The 20,693-nt window shown below is 36.8% G+C and overlaps 1 protein-coding gene across 26 annotated transcripts in view; it reads right to left on the reverse strand.

Annotated features, from left to right (window-relative positions):
* Positions 1-20,693, reverse strand: part of EPB41 (erythrocyte membrane protein band 4.1) — a 202,946-nt gene that overhangs the window by 27,726 nt on the left and 154,527 nt on the right. For 6 of the 26 annotated variants that reach the window (XM_082347493.1, XM_082347495.1, XM_082347470.1 and 3 more), the window contains one exon: positions 1,123-1,572. The exons of 11 other annotated variants lie outside the window; for them this stretch is intronic. In XM_082347493.1, the coding sequence (XP_082203619.1) occupies positions 1,123-1,572 (450 nt within the window). Of the gene's footprint in view, positions 1-1,122; positions 1,573-11,644; positions 20,691-20,693 lie in introns of those variants that run through there. 9 more of the 26 variants (XM_082347467.1, XM_082347478.1, XM_082347489.1 and 6 more) reach the window with 4 other exon arrangements.

Here is a 20,693-nt window from a genome sequence, read left to right on the forward strand (position 1 = left end):
CAAGCAAAGGGCTAGCTCAATCTTTGCCAAAGACTTGGACACTATTCCAAAGTAGCCCTGACAAGGTGTCAAATCATGAACGATATTAAAGAACAGCATTACTATAATCACTTTCATATGCTTAATGGAAAATTATGATATCAGACAGTTACGATTGGTGATATAAAACACTTCAGACTGACCTTCAGAATTTTAATATAAAACTACTTGCCAAATAGCACTCACTTTTGTTTGTCCTTGTGACTGTACCATTAAAATTAAGAAAATCAGCCATATTTCCTCCCCTAAGTACAAATGGTACATGAAATAGCAGTGGCATCGGAACACATTCCCCTGGAATTCATTAACTTCTTTCAAATCAATGTCAGACATTCACTTTGGAGTTATTGAAAAGAAACAGTATTTGGAAAACTGGAGAGAAAATAATCAGTTCTACCACCACCTGGTGATTAATCTCAGAATTTCAGAAGAATGAACATTAGCGAAATATCAAAGGTTTCTTGTCCATCAGCTCACCTTCCCCAAGACTATAAATCACCCTAAAACTACCATTTGATTGTGGTAAAGTTAAGTGGCCATCCACCTTAGCATAGAAGATTAGTACCTATAATCATGGAAGCTCCCATGAGTGGGGTCAGTGGGAGTGGTGGGCTGCGCTATGTGGCTGCAATACAGAAAAAATTATTTGGGGCCTGATTCCTTATTTAAAAAGTCAGTTACCCCTTGTAATTAAGAGTATTTTAATTTTTTGAGCAGGGTCTCAGAACACTGAGGGCTCCTCATCACAGAAGTCTCAGAAATTCACCTCTTTACACAGCCCATACTTGAGCAAGGAAAAGAGGAACATACTTACACCAGCTTCATAAAGATAAACAGCTGGAGTTTACCCCCAAGAGTTTTGTTAAGTCAACAGGGGAGAAAGCATTTCTAGCCTTGGTGTTAATGACTCTGAATAAATTTCTTTGTAGTAATCAAGGATTTCAATTTTATTCTGTGATTTTGAAAAAAAGCCAAGAGGCTACTACCCTCACCACTGCCACCACCACCACCTCCTCCACAGAATAGATTCTGGCCCTCTCCCAAAGTGAGTCATTAGATCTGCACGACTGAATCAGTTACTACCTGGAAACTTCGAATGAGGGTGGGGAACTGGTTACCCACACGAGAGTCAGGAAATGATCCATTTTGCTCTCCAACAGGCTCTCCTGGTATAACATGTTCTTCACTACTCTCTGCTTTTTTTTCAGCAAGTTGCAGCTGAGAGGAAGCTGGTGATATTGAGGACTTTAAGGCACTGGCCTGTTCCTCCACTCCTACACATTCCCCACTTGGACCTCTCGACATTTCCTCAATATCAAGATAGCCAGTTGCCCCCTGCTCCTTCTCTTCTGTCTCCTTGCTGCTTATGGAGAGGGAGCCAAAGCCAAAGTTTTGTGGAGACTCCAACGGGGTAGTCATTTGGCTCTTACTAGGAATTACTGAATGCTTGGGGCCCTCCCATTCAGAGTCAGGGTTGGTAAATGGCCCCTTGGTCATGGCAGCCACCTCCTCTGTGCGAATGCCATTTATATTCTACAAACGAATGAACACATACAAAAGCAAGAAGATTAGGAATACGTGGGGAATACAGTGAACTCTGAGAATCAACAATGATTTCTAAGAGGCCTCAAAAATATTAACACTAATATAAACCAAGAATCTTAACTCCTGAGGTGGTCAAAAGGAAGAATTACTGTTCACAAAACATGTCAGCAGCTTAAATGATTCCAACCTCATTTTGGTCATATTTCTACAACATGGTTAATCTGAGAAATGATTTCGATGTGCTTCACATAGTACCAAGCACTTCGTATTACTATGGTCTTCTCTGTATAACACATACTCTTCATATTTAGAGGAGTCACTATTCCTAAATACCTAACTCATTACTATGCACATGACACAATGCAATTTATGAGTCAATAAAACATATGCTTGAGGAGTCTGGTCAGGTTGAAAAATATTCCACATATCTCCAAGCCATATGTATCATCATGCTGGCCCATAATGGAGAAGCTAAAATCTAGGCGTTGGTTGGCAGAGATATGGAAATTGAGTACATCCAGCACAGACTTAATCCAATCATGGCCAAAGAATTAACTATAATATCAAAAATAGTGAAACATTTCTTTGTAAACAGAATAAATGCGACTGAGCAGCTGAGAAGTATTTCCCCACAGATGAATGACATATCTCCAACCCCTAAGAGAAATAAATCCTGGAAACACAGAGTTCCCTCCTGGGCTAAATGCCTCACATCACAGGGAAAATAGATCTAAAATAAGAACTTTCAAGAGAATGTGGATGAGAAGATAACATCACAGTAGACCTACTCCTAAAGTTTAAAGAAAGGTGCTGTGGGTGGAAGAAAAATAGGAATTCACACTATTAGGAAAAGAATATGAACATTTGAGAAATGAACAATCTAACAGAAGGCACATGTCAGGAAAATCTGCATGTGCTCACCAGAGAGCTGTACATAAGCCACTTAGGTCTGAAATTTTGGTAAGATCAATTTACCACATTACATGCACGCCATAAAGGAACTTAACAGAAAAGGACTCTTTTAAAAAGGTGTTCCTGGAGTAGATGACGTACACTTGGAGCAGCTTACACATTTTAGTGCTCAAATCACACTACACGTATTATACTTCTTAAAAAATCACTGCTGCTCCTTAAGTTGTAAACCAGCCTACATTTTGATGAGTATAAACCAGTGGCCAAGAAGGGTAAGAAAAGATGCACTGCACTCAAGAACTCCAGGCCAACCTTCTAGAAACAGTCAACTCAAGAGCATCTCAAAGTGGTACAAGTTGAACTCACATTAGGCAGGTCTTTCACTGACTGATCATGAGTATTACTTAGGACATCAAAAGGTAGAATTGAGAGATGACAAGAGAAACTGTCTCTGTCTGCAGATGTATCAGAGATACATAAACTACTCTTGCTAAGGGTATATGAATTTCCTCATGTTTAAAATGAGAGTAATACTTGGTTTGGCTCACAGGGTTCTGAAGATCAAATACAATAATATATATGAAAGCATGTAAATTCTGTAATTGTCAATTACCATGTAGATTCACTTAATTCAATCAACATTACCTGAGCACCTATAATAGGCTAGGGCCTGGAGGACACTAGAAAGAGTTTGTTGTTATGTTATTAACACACTGTACTACTTTCTAGGGCACTTATCTCACCATTTCTTTTGAGTCAGACAAGCTGTTATGGAGCTGCCCAAAAATAGACCAGCTGGTAATAAACAAACAGGCTTTTTCAAATTGCTATATGCTAGCTCTAGCATTGTGAATAGCATATCCCCACCCACTCACATGGAGAGGTACTTCATGACTTCTCCAAATAATTTTGTCACAACTGAGAAGGCTGATTAATAACCAGGAAAATACCTAAGATAATCAAGTAAGAGCCAATTTTATACCAGTCTGCTCAAGTGATAAGTAGTGGTCTGTCATCAAGAAGCCATTTGTGAATTAAACGTTGCTTAGGCCAGCACCACCTGGCCCAAAGTTGCCTACTGCTGAGTAAAATTAGATAGATCAATCATTTTTTTCAAAGCAGGAATAGAGAAGACCAAGGGTAAAAGCTGTAGCCACAGTAATATCAATTCAGCAAATATTTACTGATCACCTAATATCTATTAGTCACTGGAAATGAAAGGAAAACTGATAATAGTTGGGTTGGATTACCACTTAGAGCACTCTCACATATGGTCAAATCAGCCGCTCCAGTTGGCTCTGTTGTCCAGATCTCTTGGACAACACAGCCAACTACTTACTGGACACTCTCCCAGGCATATGGAACACAATATGCCCCAAACTAAACTCATCTATTCCACTTTAATATCTCCCTTATCTGTCTACTCTTCTCTATTCCCACACTTACTATCTTCATTCAGGCTCTAATAATGCCTCACCCCACTTACTACTAATGCCCTAAACCATTTTTCTTCTTTTCTTTCTTCCTTCCTTCTTTCTCATCTCAAACCTTCCCTGAACACATCCTCTATTCTGTCGTGAAAATATTTATTTCTAAAATGAAACATTGAAAATTCCATTTTTCTGGTTAAAATCCTTCAGTGGTTCTTCATTGCCTTCTGGATAAAGTTCAGGTCCTTTATTAAGACATAGAAAATACTTTAAAATATGACTCCTACCTCTCTCTCCAGCTTCACCTTGCTGTAACTCCACATACATCCTTCTCTCCATTAATTCAAGACAATTTGCAGTTCCTAGAACAGAGCATGCTTTCTTTTGCCTCCGTGCCTTTGTCAATATCGTATTGTTCCTTCTGCCTGCAAGTCCATACTCAGCTCAGGTCAGTTCTTCTGGAAGTTTCCCCCGGCTGCCTAAAGTATATTTAGATACCATGCCTCTTTTGTTCCCGTTGTACCCTGTCATTATTGGTTTACTCATCTGTCGTTTCCATTAGACTTGGAAGAACTTGCTATGTTTCTTAGCTCTGTTATCTCTCTTGCACAGTTTTTGGCACGTAATAGATGTTCAGTAAAAACTTGTTGAAATTATACCAAATAAATCCAGGAGCCCTAAAAACTGCTTTGCCTTGTGCTATTCAAAAACTAAAAAGGCTTGGGACTTCCCTAGTGGCGCAGTGGTTAAGAATCCGCCTGCCAACGTAGGGGACAGGGGTTTGAGCCCTGGTACAGGAAGATCCCACATGCTGCACAGCAACTAAGCCCGTGTGCCACAACAACTGAGCCTGCGCTCTAGAGTCCGTGAGCCACAACTACCGAGCCCGCGTGCCACAACTACTGAAGCCTGCGTGCCTAGAGCCCATGCTCCGCAACAAGAGAAGACATCGCAATGAGAAGCCCACGCACTGCAATGAAGAGTTAGCCCCCGCTCACTGCAACTAGAGAAAGCCCGCACGCATCAGCGAAGACCTAAGGCAGCCAAAAATAAAAAATTAATTAATTAATTTAATTAATTAAAAAAAAACCCAGAGATGCTCTTTCAAAAAAAAAAAACTGAAAAGGCTTGTTTACAAAGAACATAAGAAGTGGCCCACTTGACCAGACCAGCATTCTGGTCCAGCATTCTATCTCCTACATCAGGAAAATAAGAGGAAAACTAACATTATTGCATGTTCACCGTGTGACAGTCACTCTAACATGTTTTCTCATTTAATTTTTCACAACCTCACTATGAGGTAGTCACTATCTCTATTTTATAGATGAAGAAACAGAGAGGGTAAGCAAGTCAGAGCTAGGAAGTGATGGAACCAAGGTTTAAAGGTCAGTGTTTGATTCTAAGCCCATTTCTTCCCATGGCAACAGAAAGTATCTCAAGTAGGCCCAAAGGACATGTCCTATTATGTTCAAAAGAATATACACTAAACCTGACTATTCTTTTGGGAAGCACAAAGTTGTCCAAAGTCCTCTTAGCAGAGTCTGGTTTTAGTGGCCGACACTATACTTTGAAATTTAAGGAGAAGGCTAGAAAGCCAGAAGAAAAGATTGGGTCAAAAAGAAGATCTATCCCCATGACATAAGACACCCACAATTTGGCATCTAACACGAGTGAGGAATTTTAACTGACAGTGTTGTGCCTTTGGCTATGACCATCAGCATGGACCACTGGATTATATAAGATACTGCACAGCTGCATATACCAAATTGGTCTGGAAAATTTAAAGAGATCTTCTCAAGGATATGAATAAACATATGACTGCGTCTGCACCACCCACAGTGACAGATAAAATTGAGATCTGATGTGCTGCTTGTCTGGCCTGATGCAGGATCTATAAGAAGGATGCTACAATAGAAAGACCAGTTGCCTGTATAAAGTACCACAAGGCTGTCTAGTTGGTTTCAAGAATATGAGAAGGGGGACTTCCCTGGTGGCGTAGTGGTTAAGAATCTGCCTGCCAATTCAGGGGACACGGGTTCGATCCCTGGTCTGGGAAGATCCCACATGCTACGGAGCAACTAAGCCTGTGTGCCACAACTACTGAGCCTGTGCTCTAGAGCCCGTGAGCCACAACTACTGAGCCCGTGCCACAACTACTGAAGCCTGCACGCTCTAGGGCCCCTGCTCCGCAACAAAGAGAAGCCACTGCAATGAGAAGCCTGTGCACCGCAACAAAAGAGTAGCCCCCGCTCGCCACAAGTAGAGAAAGCCTGCGCTCAGCAACGAAGACCCAAGGCAGCCAAAAATTAATTAATTAATTAATTTTTTAATAAAAGGATATGAGAAGAAAGAATGTTAGATCAATATTTAAGTGAGCAGGAACATTATTTGATTGAAAATTCTCAATTTTACTTAAAAAGTCAATGGTTCCTGCTAAGTATGATAATTCAGAAATCAAGAGATTTTTTTTTTCCCTAAAGGCTTTCTCTTGAAAATGACTTATTCGAACGGATTATGTCACAGGAACATCAAACCCTGAGTATGTATGTGACTTTGTGAGTTATAAATAACCTCTCCCTTGACTTAGGGATTACAGATATCATTAAGAGCAGGATATGGGTGTTTTATAGGTATTTTGCTGCTACTCCATTAAATGCAATCCAGAGTCTTTCGTTTTAGGTTATTTTTGAAGGAAGGGATTTATATATTTGAAGAGACTATTGAGAGAAGTACAGTTATACTGACAAGACTCTCTTATCCTATAAGCAACACAATAAAAATAAATCCTGAAAATCTTTCTAAAATTTTGCTACATAAGCAAGAGCCATATAAGTTTTTTTCTGGAGGGCCTATGTGGTAATTTTCCCCACACACATTTTGTCCTTGTTCCTTGCTTAATGAAGTCCAATTTTACCTTTAGATGGCAATAGGAAAACAATTCCTTTCTCTGTCAAAAAAAAAAAGAAAAGGAACCTGCTATTGTCTCATTTTATCTTCCTATACATTAAAATCCTGAGTAGGCAGTTAAGGACCAAATGAAGAACAGCAGCTCTTTCCCTGCCAACCTTGTCATATGATTTCAGGGACATACTTTCATTTCAGGACCATGATTAGATTGTTGGAATAAGGGAAGAAGGCAAAAATGCTAACTTCAAAGACTAAATCCCCCTCTTAATAATATGCTATGTTTTATTTCTTATCAATTTAAAAATTATATTTTCCAATGTGTGTAATTATATACATGAAAAAGACGTCAAGGTATACTAAAATATCAGTAGGGGTAGGATTGCAAATAATTTAATTTCTTTCTTTGTGTTTTTCTGTATTTCCCAACCTTTTTAAAATGAATATGTATTACCTTTGTAATAAAAATGCTATTAAATAATTTTTCTTATGTAGGCTTTTACACTGGTTTCATAATGAAGTGATCTGTAAAACCCGAAGAGTCTGGTAAACAATTTATGAAGGAAGTGCTGATAAATCCTTAATATCCTCCAAGCCTTTGAAAACAGTTAAAAATAAACCTTAATGGTTTCCTAAATGAAAAAGTAGTTAATGGAAAGAATGATAAGAAATGTCAGTAACTGGTAAATAGTATAAAAATTCTCTTTTATATGGAGAATATAATATAAAACTGTAGTAATTTAGTGAGTGGATTTTGAAAGTCAAAGTCAAGGATGATGGACAATCTATCTGAGTGGAGAAGAAATAGCTCAAATATAAGGTGTAGCTTCGTTACATTTTGTTTAATGCTTTCTGATTTAGAAATGGCAGGGATATTCTCAGGAATATGACTAAAAATATGTTTGTATCTGTGAGTTGTCACAGAGTTTCTGTGAATTTCTTATTAGACATCTGCCTCTGAAACAGTCAAGACACTTAAGGAAACTTATCACTCTCTTGCCAAAGTCATGATAGCAACTGGGAATATAAAATATTAAAGTATCCAAGACCTGATTTGAACATTAACTCTAGATTAGTGATATAGACTATAGATAAACACTATCATACTTCACACCAGAAGGCTTTATATTTCTTGTGTGTGTGTGGTTTTTTGTTTGTTTGTTTTGATTTGTTTTGGCTGAGTGCCCTACACCTCAGGCTGAGACCTTCTTTTACTGAAATTAAGTATAAGACAGCAGAATGAAATGACCAAATTCAATAAATAGTTGTTTAATCGCCACCTCAGAAGAGAATCCTCTTTTAGGTGCTTTTGAGATAAATAAAAGAAGGCAGTGAACCATTTTCCAGAGTACTTAGATTTAGCTGAATGAAGGTATTAACAATGATATGTACAGATAGCAGTTAAATATGTCTGCATAATAAACTCAGGGCTGTGTGGTGGTTGGGCAATGGTGGAACCCTGGGGAGAAAGCAAACTTTTATCAGAGCTGGTCAGTAAGCTTAATTACAATGTCTTGTTATTTTTTGTGCCTTCTCACATATTATAACATTACACTAAACACTGAAATGAGCCAGTCAACAATGTTACTGAGTCCACCATTAGCAGAATTAGACAGCTGACAGAACAATTTTAAAAGAAGGAAGAAAATACAGTGATATCAGTTACAAAGCTAACTTCTAATGAGAGTCTTGGAATCCATATATGTTGAATATTAAGTTTTCAGAAAAATCCTTTTCCTTCATATTCTACTCAGTATTTTCAAAGATCTATTTTTAGAATACCTGTGAAAATTTTATCATCATATATATATGCATGTTCAAACAGACATTATAGACAAATTAATAAATATGGGTTTTCTTACTTGCTGAAATTATACAAGGCAAATTTTAAGAGAAGGGCAATTAACATGCTAAGGTAACATTTTATTTTATCAAAATGACTATGACTAAATTGAGAAGCAGGAAACACAAATGATGATTGCAAAAGAATTTTCTTAGTTTGGCCAGACCAAAATACAAATTCTCTCACTAAATTACATAAATATCCTGTCTTAACCCACTTTACCAGCGCCATCTTAAATAGTCTCAAACATTCCCTTCCAAATCAGCAAGAGTTTCACTTTTACATAAATACACTTAGAGGCTCGAGCACAGAAAACCAAAAATACTTTCTTTGATGAAGAACAAATAATTATTAGAATTATAAAATGTCATTTGGTTTGATGACAAGGTGTTTTTGGTTTGTTTGCTTTTGGACACCAATCTAATTTTCCTCAGACCTGGGACTTGAGGTTTGATTTAATGAATGGGAATTTGAACTACTGATCTATTTAAATATCCCCAATAAATACGTAAAGGAAACAACTATTTTCTTCTAAAAAATTCAATTCTTTTTATTGAATGATTTTTAAACCAGGAACTAGATTATCCCCAAGGCCAAACAAAAGCCCTGAGACTCTCTGTCTTAACAATAGGAAAGACCTCATTTCTTATTCCCCATCTTCTGGTTCCTACTGACTGAAAGATCCTATTTCAGGTTCTGGGACATTCTGTGAAACAACCTGAGGGATTTAAGGCAAGTTAAGGGCAGTCCAGTATTAATAAATCAACTCATTAGTGGTTTGGGGATCTTAGAGCACCACTGTTAATACCTAGTTTTATAAATCATTAGAGCCTCACAAATTCCAACCCTCTCCTTAATTCACTTTCTGTAACCTTCATCACATTTTCACTTGGGGACTAAGTGACTTAGGATATAGCTGTGTCATAACAGAATATCACTGGACTGAAACATCAAAGATCTGGATTTAGCTCCAGTTCTCTCACTTAAAAACTGCTTTTTCTTAAGTAGGTCCCTGAGCCGCTCTGAGACTCAATTTTATCACATAAAGCAAGAACACCACTACCTACCTGATATGGCTACTGTGAGGGTTAACTGTTCAGAGTGTTCAAAATGAAGTGCTAAGCAAATACTAGATATTATTCGTCTTTATACTATATTTCTTAAAATATTACTTTTTGCAAAGGAACATGAACCAGAACCAGTCCTTATGGAAGTTAGTGTTTCTTGAGTATCCAAATTAGCCAACCCTATGGATTTAACTAAGGCTGGTCTTTCAGCTTAGCGCGTTCTGACCCAGGTTCTCACTATATTTTAGAGGACATTACCAGGTAGAACTTAGAAGAAAAAAACTGTGATAAAAGATAAGAACTAAAATTGATACACTATGAGGATATTTAATTATTCCTGAGCCAAGATTCTCATGAAGAACACTGGATAGGCCATTTTTAATAGTTTTGAGAACATTTCTGATTAGTCACAAAATTTACAATCATTTTAAAGCTTAATAGATTTATTGCTGTTTCTAAGCCCAAAGCATATCTTTTTATGCTACGACCCACAGATTCTGCTTCCAGAAATTCCTAAATTTTCTGTAAAAAGAGACTCTGAGATTTAGCATACTATCTCTATAGTCACTTTACCCAATGGAACCCTAAATCCACCACATCTCTTAAACTACCATTGGTTTTCACATTCTCTTCATTCTATTTTGCCATTCAGTCAAGTAAACTGAGAGTTAGGACTAGCCTCGGAAATACTGCTTAACGATATGATCAGCTCTGTAATGTCACCATTATCTTTGCAATGACTCTGTGGCCTATGGAAATGCAAATACCTCAGGGAAAGTTAATACATTAAACTTTTATCCGTGTTCCTGTATGTCAGGAAAAACGGGTTTGGGGATTCGTTAGGCTTATATAATTTAAAAAAATAAGTTTTGATTAAAAAAAATAAGTTTTGATAAGAAAAAAGGAGTGAGCAGAAGGTGGCAGTGGGATTAAGGGGGAGGGGTGTGCACAGACACATATACACCCACAGAGCACATTACCCTTGCTTTGCAAACCCCGTAAGAAATGCTTTGTACTGCAAATGCCCACAGAACCAGCAGGAATCGAGGTTATCTTGCTAAGCACAGAAGGAAGATACCCAGCAGAAGAGTCCAGCTCCTGGTTCTTAACTAAAGCAAACAATAAATATTACAGTCACTTAAATTATCAAGATGTATTTAAATAATACCCCCAAATGGTCTGCAACATGCAAACTAAAAAATGTAGTAGACTCCAATCCTGATAAGATCAGTTAATTGCGAGTGCTTTGTTTCCACATACTTCTCTCTAACAAAACAAGGCAAGTTTATGTCTCAGCAAAGACTGGCTTTAAGTGCCTTGGGGAAAAGCTCTAAAAAACGAAATACATGTCTTTATACATTTACTATATTATCGATATTTGTAATCTTATTCCTATTTTGAAAAATTAATAATATCGGTGTTTCCCTTGGTTATAAAATAACGCTAACCCGGTGATTTTTTTTTGTTTTTTAATTTGTTAAGTTAAAACAAATGCTTTTAAAGGGGCACTTGCAATAAGAGATAAATCAGATGTGGTAATGGCTTCTTTTGTAAAAGCCATGTGTAAACAGCACATAAAGATGACAGGTCAAGCAGCAGTAGCCCATTCTTCAGCCGAAAAAGGAAACAAACGAAGAAAGGAGAACAAAAATTACCAAAAAGAAAAACATCCCCTGGCCCCTCCACCCCCAAAACCTTCATAAATAATAGTTTTGATACACTTTTGGTGGAAAACTCAGGCCAACTGGCAGTTTAGAAAAGGACATTAGAATCACAAATGCTCAAGATGGGGATAAACTAACAACAGAGTAACCACGTGGCTAGCAAAAGACGATTTTAAAATTCTATCTTTCCTCTCTAGTGTGTCATTCTTAATCATGCAATACATTTCTCTTCAGTCTAAATTTTCTCTCTTGGCTATATCTTCCCCTACTTTTTTTTTTTTTTTTTTTTAAATAAAGTTGGTATGCTACTGGTCCCTGGCTAGAAGTACGTCTTTATAGTGCTCACTAGCTTCTCCACAAAACTTGAGTCATTTTCATTGTCCATTGCTATTCTCTGGCATATAAAAATTACATCTGGATAAAGGAGCTTACTTAGGAAGACGCTGGCCTTTATTAAATTACGGTTGGTAAAATTGCCTATTTTAGGAAAATCAAAATCATTCTATAATGCAGCCTTTTACAAATGCCAGCAAATGGAATTTGCCAATGACAATTATCCTTCAAACATAGTTTTCATCATTTCCTAAATAGTGCTGTTATTAGATTATCCCCAGAATAGGTGAATGAAAAAGCAAACAGCTGTAAAATCAGTGCCTGATGCAAAATTTTAACTATTAAATAATAGAAAATTTTGCCTTAACACTGCACTCACCAGCAAGGATTCCACAGATCAAATGAGTGTTCTCAAACCTGAATAGAGCTATAGAAATCAAAGTGATTGAGCATATATGAAAAGTTATACTAAACATGTCTAGGAGACCAGACATGACCAGTCAAGTTTATTTCATTATACTAAGAAGGGTTGAGTTGAAGAGATGGAGATGGAAAGGAAGGGGCTATAACCAGCACAAAAACTCTGATCATTTAGTATGGAACACAATTAAATACACTTGGCAGGATTTCTCAGAAGTCCCAATTCCAAAAATGATTAAAGCCATAGTAAGCACTTAAGGCAAATATTATACCCCAATTTGATATCTAGAAAATAGCACCTTGATTCCACAGAACTATATACAACAGAAAACGATGACTAGATATTAATTAGCTGTGTCTTCTCTTCCCAAAAAATCGTATAATAGTGAAAGGGTTTTCCATGTTAACACTTCCAATAAATTCCTAAAAGGAATGTGGCTTTGGAGAAACACTACAAAATTTTGTATTACTCAGACATGGCAACAAGGTACATAATTTGTGCTAGTAAACAGACCACTTCAAAATGTGGAGTGTTGGTTTTAAGTAATCACCTGGATGATACAATAGAATCTAGAACTGTGAGAGTAAGATAAGAGATAAGGTTCACCAAGGTGAAGTAAGAGATTAAGCAGTGGACCTTCTGTTAATTCCACATTATAGGAGCAGCTCTCCTCACGCCCCGCATATCCACACCCACTCCATCCTCACTCTTCAATATGATCAGAGAGGCATTAATAACTACTAATTTGTAGAGTGCTTCTTTTTAAAACAAAAAACAACAAAAAAAGACAAATTCAGCATATTAAAAATGCTTCTAACAGATGTGACAATTACATGTGTTGTAGTGACTGATTAAGTGGGTTAGAAAAAAATTATTTTTAAAACTTCGTATAAATAAGTCAAATAGTTCCAAAGCTGATTTAAAACATTAATACTCTCAGTAGTGAACGCATGTGCATAAGTTGTCTCTGTTTTAGGACTGAGCATAAGACAATTACTGGGCCACCCAGAAGAGTGAAAATATGGGAAAAACAAGAGAATTTTTCTAGAAAGACTGGCTGACAATATCTCTTGCTGATCTGCTGAAGCAGAGGTTCCTTCCCCCCCTTTTTTGGTAGTGGGTCTGTCTATGTGCAGCATTCCTGACTCATTTCCTTAATGATTAGTAGCAACCAGAATCAGATTTGCAATAAGATTTATTCGTAATAATTTTACATATTAACAAAGCATAACATGAGAAAAATATCAAAGAAAATGTTCCAAAAAGAGAAGTTCTTAGCAGATTTCTTTATGCTTAAATATCTTGCTCAACTGCTAATGAATAAACAATTTATTCAACCGTGTATCATAGCTAAAGGATCCTGGACCAGGGGGAAAGGAACATAGATTTAGGAATGTGTTAGAAAGCACCTCCCAAAGCTAATTACAGATCAAGGAATCCTTCAGAACACAACAGTCAACTAGGGAGCAAAGACACCTCCGAAAGTACATAACTTTATTTTATTCTGACTTCTTGGTAAATACTGCCCAAATCAGCCCTGAAGTAGGGAACTCCTCTCAGAGAAATCTTTATTTTGAAAGAGGAACCCTTCTAAAACGTTTCCCTTAGATATCCAACCTTAAATTTATACACTATGGTGTACCAAAAATTTAGAGTGAAAATCATTTCACTTTCTTTACCATGTTCATTAGATATCTCTAAAACCCGGCTAAAGAGAAGGTGAATTTGGAAATTGTTTCTTTATTCCTTAGGGGGAGATAGAGGCAGACCCTTAAAAACCAAAAAGAACAAAGGGGTTAGCTGGATTTGTCACTGAACATGTTAAGAGCACAGTTAACACAGAACAATTTGGAAACTGACAGAGGCAGGTGTGTTGTGGTGGTAAAGATATTTTAGATTATCGTTCAGGTGTACCCTGGCTGCCAGATAAATAGGAATGAGTGCCTTGTCTTTTGTTTTCCATTTCTAACCCTAAACAAGACCAAAAATACTTCAACACTGAATGAAGATGTTAAGGTTGTGACTACAACTCTTCGAAACAGTACAAAGGCAGAAAATCTAACTGATCAGTTCTCTGTCTCTCTAGACCTATAAGAGGGGTCAGCAGCCTACAGCCAGCAGCCAAATCCAGCCCTTTCCTTGCTTCTGTACGGCTATGAGCTAAGAATGGTTTTACATTTTTAAACGGTTGGGAAAGAAATAGAAAAATATTTAGTGACACATACAAATTATATGAAACTCAGATTTCAGTGTCCACAAATAAAGTTTGACTGGAACATATTCATGTTTCTTTGTTTATTTATTGTCAATGCTGCTTTTACTCTACAATGGCAACGCTGAGTACTTTTGACAGAGACTATATGGACTGCAAAGCCTAAAATAGTTATTATCTGGTCCTTTACAGAAAAAGTTTGTCAACCCCTGGTCTATCTGACATACAAAACTCTTGATACCACAAGAGTTTGATACATTTGGTGTTTTTATATCATATAAAACACAAGACAAATGTATCAAACTGCTCTCTGAAATGTATTTTAGATAAACGCAAAATGTCAAATAACAGGTTCTCTTCATGGTATCACACTCCAAGATGTATTTACACATATAAACAAGTACCCTGGTCTCGATAATACATTCTATAGTGAAAACAGTTGATTGTTAGTGTGGTAACTGGATAAGAGCTTTTAATTGAATCAAATTACAAGACATTAACAAGAGAGACTGACACCTATCGTAGAAGTATATGTAGATTCTTTGAATAAACCAAGGACCATACTACAGGATTAATAGGAGAGACAGTGGCTTCCGGGCCGTATATGGGTTTTTTGGGCTACCTGCATGTACTGATAGGGCATGGGGTGATTACTTTGGCACAAACTTGTGTCCTAATACAAGAGATTCTAAGTGAAAAGTTAGACTTTATCCATTACCATGTTACTAATTCTTTAATTCAATTTAACAAATATTAATTATTCATTATATATCTGAGATACAAAGGTATCTTTGGCAAACAAAGATAGATAAAACAAGGCTTCACACCTCTGAGAATCTCACAGTTTTGAGGAGACAGGCAAAACTAAAAGAGATGGATTAACATTTCAAATTTTTAATATCACTTTTTCTAGTGGGGCTCTAAGTCAAAATCAGAATGTTAAACAGAAAGTAAGTTTCCATAACTGTATCATATCAAAGTGGTATAAATCAGATCACGTGGGGGCTATTATAGAGGATGTAAAGGTTAGCCAGGCTGTCAGAGAAGGCAAGCAAAGTTAGAATGCAGGCTCTGGTGGTATGCTGCTTCAGGATATAATGGCAATACAATCTTGTCAACAGATTCTGGGCTACAAGAAGTTTCCAAAGCTACAAAACTATCCCACCCCCTCCCCCAACTCCTTTATCTAAAAAACAAACAAAAAACCCCAAGTGCCTGTGTGATCTATGAAGAAGCTAGGATTTCCAGGAATTCCAAAATGTTCTTTTAGAGAGGGCAAGTCATTGGGTAGGGACATAAAACTGAATAAACCATAGTGAAGCAACCAATGGGCAACGGAGCCAGAAAGAAAAAGAGCTGATAAAACAAGAAAAGCTAGAAAAAGAAAGGAAGAAAGCAGAAGGATAACATGCTAGGAGGGAGACTGGGACAGAACTGGATATCAGATGGTAAGTTATCTGAGGGCAAGAACTGTGACTAATTGCAACGTGAGAGTTACTTTTAACTATGGTGAAGACCTTATAATGTGGAAGATAGAAAATTCTTCAGAATGCCTCCATTCAGAACCAAGAAGTGAAAGCTACAGGGAAACAGACTTTGACTTAATACATGAATGATTAATATCTAAAAATCTGGGATGTCGAAAGACATAATGTGCTATATCTTGGGAGATGTTTAATCACAGGCTGGGAGACCACTTGGTCTCTGAATCTCTAAATGATACTGTACAGAAGAATCAAGCATTGGAGGGGAGAGGAGGTGGATTGGGGGCCTATCCAATCCTAAAATTCTGATAATGCTGCCTCTTTGCAACCCATCCCTGCAATACATTGATTGCCCTAGAGGGCAATGAATAAAGAACGGATAGCAGTAACCATGTTTTTCCTTTAATTCTTATTCTCTGTGTTTTGTTGAGATAGGATTCTATACATATGGAGACTCTTCTTTAAAGAGACAGAACTAAACTGCATCCTTTATTGATTTGGGGGACCTGAAAAGATAGTTGGAACTCTATGCCTTCCTACCTCCTTTAATCTTTAAGATTAGATTTATTCTGTTATTTACCCCAAACAGGATTTTGACTATGATAAAGGGGAGGGTTACCCTCTAGGATATCAATCACAAAAGATTAGAAAAGCATTCCTCACGTAGATGTTTCCTCAACAATCTGTCATCTGTACATTTGGTTAGGCTATTATTAAAGTTATTTAGCTTTCATCCTTTATTTCTGATCTGTGGGAGTAATAAACTACTCTACTTTCTCTTCTCTTTATTTTTCAAGTTCTAGTATGAAAGGAATTTCGTTTACAAAATGAAATACTCCATGAATTTGTAATTGCTGATCACAGCTACCCCTCTTCCTGTTCCAGCCTAACTTTATATGGCTTTCTTACTTTAACAACAACTTCTTAACCGTTTCAGGTGTCCATTCCTAAGGTCCACACCAACATGTTTCTTTTTGCATCATGTTCTGATGCAGTAAAAAGGAGATCCAAGGGCATGAGGGATAACAGCAGCAGAAAGGAGCCAGGCTTACTGATACTATTCCCTACAGTGTAGAGGAGGCAGATGGAGCTATCCCACAGATAAGAATAAGGAGTTGTCTCCATTTCTACTACCAAAATTACAAGCAACAGGGCTCGTTTGAGTGCAGTGAAAAAAAGCAAAACTTCCATGTGTAATAGAAACAATATAATAGTCTTCCGCAATGTGATAGAGAATGCTGTAAAAAAGTTTGGGATTTTATAATTTCTATGAAGACGAACAGAAGAGAAGGAAACTTGGTAGAAAAGTTCTATATATCTTTACTATTCTCAATACTCTTGGCAAGAAAAAAGCAACAATGAGAAAGTGTCTCATATTAGTTTTGAATTTTCTGTCTTCCTTTTGTAAATACATGATCACTAGGTAAAGCCTAAATATAAATTTTGATTGGTAATGCCTTCAAAAAATAACCAAACCTCTAATGTGTAGGATGTCTTACATACTTTTCTATAGGAAATACTACAGTAGTGACTTAGGAATGTAGGAAGAATTGAATTGGCTTATATCCACAGAAATTTCAGAGTAAAACTTACAATAATATTTAATAGAAAGAAATGTACTAGGATCTAGGATGGCAACGAAATCTAGGCCACAGATAATCACTAGTCTCATGTTAGTCAACAGAGTCAATATCTTCTCCCTTCAAAACTTTTACCAAAGATAGAAACAAGTAGTAGAATTGACCCATGCAAACTGAATCTCCTTCATAATCCATGCATTAGCATAAGAATATGGCTAAAAGATAGGTCCAAAATATAGAGGCTGGATTTATCTTCCAGTATGGTCCACTCTAAAATACCATATGGGTAAGATGAATTGCTTAAGAGTACAAGGAATTTTTAACTTTAGTAGTTTTAAGTGTTTGGTCAAATATCAATACAGAGTAGATGGAAATCAACACAGCTATTTAATTGCTTACTTCTTTTTTTAAAAATCCAGGAAGTTAATGTGTTTGTTTTTTTAATTTCCAGTCCCCAAAAGACCAAGAATTTAATGACAACCAGAGCTTCTGGTTCCTGGAACATGTTACAGATTCATTCTCATGAGGTAGGTTTGTCTCTACGTTACTAGGTGGAAATCTGGGCACCAAGTAGTTAAGTGAACTTCTCAGAGTCACCGTAGAAATGACTAATAGCAAAACCAAGGCAAAAACCCCAGACTTTTTACTGGTCTGTAACGATACCTTTAGTCCAAATTGTTTTCCACTCATCAACCTGCTGTTAAGAAGCTGAACCAGGGTAAAACCAACACACAGTTATTTGGATCTGTCTCTGGTACCAAGAATGAAATGAGATGTGAAAGGGAAACCAAGACTATTTACAGCTTTATGTTATACATATTGGCAGCAGTGTAAAATATTTTTCCTCTGATAACTGTGATGGGCATATTTTTTGAGCCTGCATTGGCCAGCTTATTAGTCCAATTCAAAGTATCAGCCCTTCCCCTCTCAACCATTCTCACCCTATTAACAGAAGAAAGGGCCTCTCCTTTGATCATCAATAAGGACCTCTGAGGGCTCCTGCTTCACTTCAGAAAACCGAAAAGTATTGTTGGCTTACACTAGACTTTTAATGGACTTGAAATAACTCCAATACAAAGGGAAACAAAACTCAAGGGGACATTTACAATAATAATTAATAAAATGCTATGTACATGGATGAAAACTGGAAATATAATCTGAAACAGTTATAAAAGTATCAACAAAATCCTAAGATTATTTCCTTTTTAGTTTTTTGAAAAAAATTCAAAAGTATCTAACCAATGCCATAGTTCTGTTATTTCATAAGGAAAGCTCTCATATCTCTATTTCACAGATAAAGGGGAGTACTGATGATGATCACTTTCTGTGTTAAAGAATGGTTCTGCAATATTTCAGGTTAATTTGAGGTCTCTTTTTTCTTATTATGAGTGAATCAATAAATATGCTTAATTACAAAATATTTCTTATAAACAGACATAGCCTGTGACATGAAAGATATACCAGATTTAAAATTTTAACCTGCATCTCACTTCTTTCCCATCTTTTTGGATAGCCTATAATAACAGAGTAGCAGTTTTCAGGAAATACCAGAGAATTATTTCTACATGTCTCCAGAGAAGATAGAATAATAATAGTGGCTGTTGAAGGACAAAAGATTCTTGGCTTTAGGGTTCTCGTTTTTTGCTCTAAGACACCGTCATCTTAAAAACAAAAAGTCTTGTTTAGAAGTTACATCAGCTGGAAGTGTTGAGAAGTAAAGTGCAATAATCTCAGTTTGATAACTCTAGGAACTCAGATTTCAAAACAAATATTTGAGACAACATTAACCAAATCATCCATATTGGTACATTCAAGCGCCATAAAAAGCAAACTACATGCAAGATTTCATTAATACTGAGGGGAAAAAAAACCCAACAGGTTAGGTATCCGAGTTGTGTTGTGAAGAGAGAGCACACGCATATTTACTTCAGGTAAGCCTTAAAAATCAACATGGAAACAGAAGACACATACTTGTCACGACAGAACCTCAGCTCACAAGGCCGTCGATGAAAAACAATTGATTTCAACACACATGTAAGAATAAACAAGTCCAAGGTCTATCAGAAAAACAAAATGTATCGATATCTATTTTAAGCTTATCATAATGGCTAAATATTGCTTCTAGCAATATAATTACTTAACTCGTAAAGAAGTAACACAGTATTTTAATTCAGAGAAGGGTATGTTTACGTACAGACCTTAAAGAAATTTGTTATTCCAGGACTTTTAAAGATGGGCAGAGTAGTCTGGAAAATTCAGCCCTGGCTGGAGGCTAAAGGGCACCAGCACCATTTTCCTTAAACCATCAACATTATACTTGTGAAAAATGCATTTAACCTTTGCAGATCTCTTCTATACACCAGGCAGGATAAAGTTGTTTGTTCCTGTACGTCTCAGAAATACACATAAGAAGGCCACAGAAGTCAAAAGCCCTTTTCCAAAAAAGGCTTTGTATATATTGGTTTGATATCTCAAGAAAAGGAGTGGTTATAGATTCACAGATTAAAATGTATCATTTTAAGGCTTTTGAAAGGTTAGCAACTTGAATTTTTTTCTTAAACTACAGAGCCCATGCCCCACAAATAACTATCGAAGATTAGGAAAATATTCCATCAAATGTTTCTACAGGATATCCTGCTTTCTGTGAAACACCAGAGAGGAGGACATAGCAACAGTGAACAATAAGAACATGCAGGATAAAAGAGTTAAAGCTTTTGGGGAAAGTACCAACCTGCCATATGGGTAAATCAGATTTGCCTAAACTTGTTAAACTTTGGTGAGGAAAACTGGCTTGAGCAATCCATTGCTACTCCTTTGTACCCCATGATATATATTCTACAAAGAGTAACATTTTATTGACAGAAAAATGATCACAGACTCTCCCTTAGGACAGTGAACTGTCAAGATCAGAGGGCATCACACAGGAGATAACACAGGAGAAGCGAACAACAAAGTTCAATGGTTTTAGTCTTGACATTTCAGATGAGCACCCGTTTTCCGATCACAGAAAGACCAACCACCAGACAGCCAATGCAAGAACCACGAGAAGAGACATCACAAAAGGAATACGAGGAGATGAAAAAGTACTAGAGTAGAGGTGGCACTTTTTGAGAAACTTGTGATCCTCAGGGATTGGAATAGAAACCTTGGGAAGAATTTCTTCATTTTCTTGCTGGGGCAAGGCGCTTTCAGTAGATCTCTCTTGCCTTTTAATTTTCTCTTCATCCTGCACTAACAGAGCACGTTCCTGTGTCTGCTT

This window comes from Balaenoptera borealis (genome assembly GCF_965194805.1).
Source record: "Balaenoptera borealis genome assembly, chromosome: 1".
Taxonomy (NCBI): domain Eukaryota; kingdom Metazoa; phylum Chordata; class Mammalia; order Artiodactyla; family Balaenopteridae; genus Balaenoptera; species Balaenoptera borealis.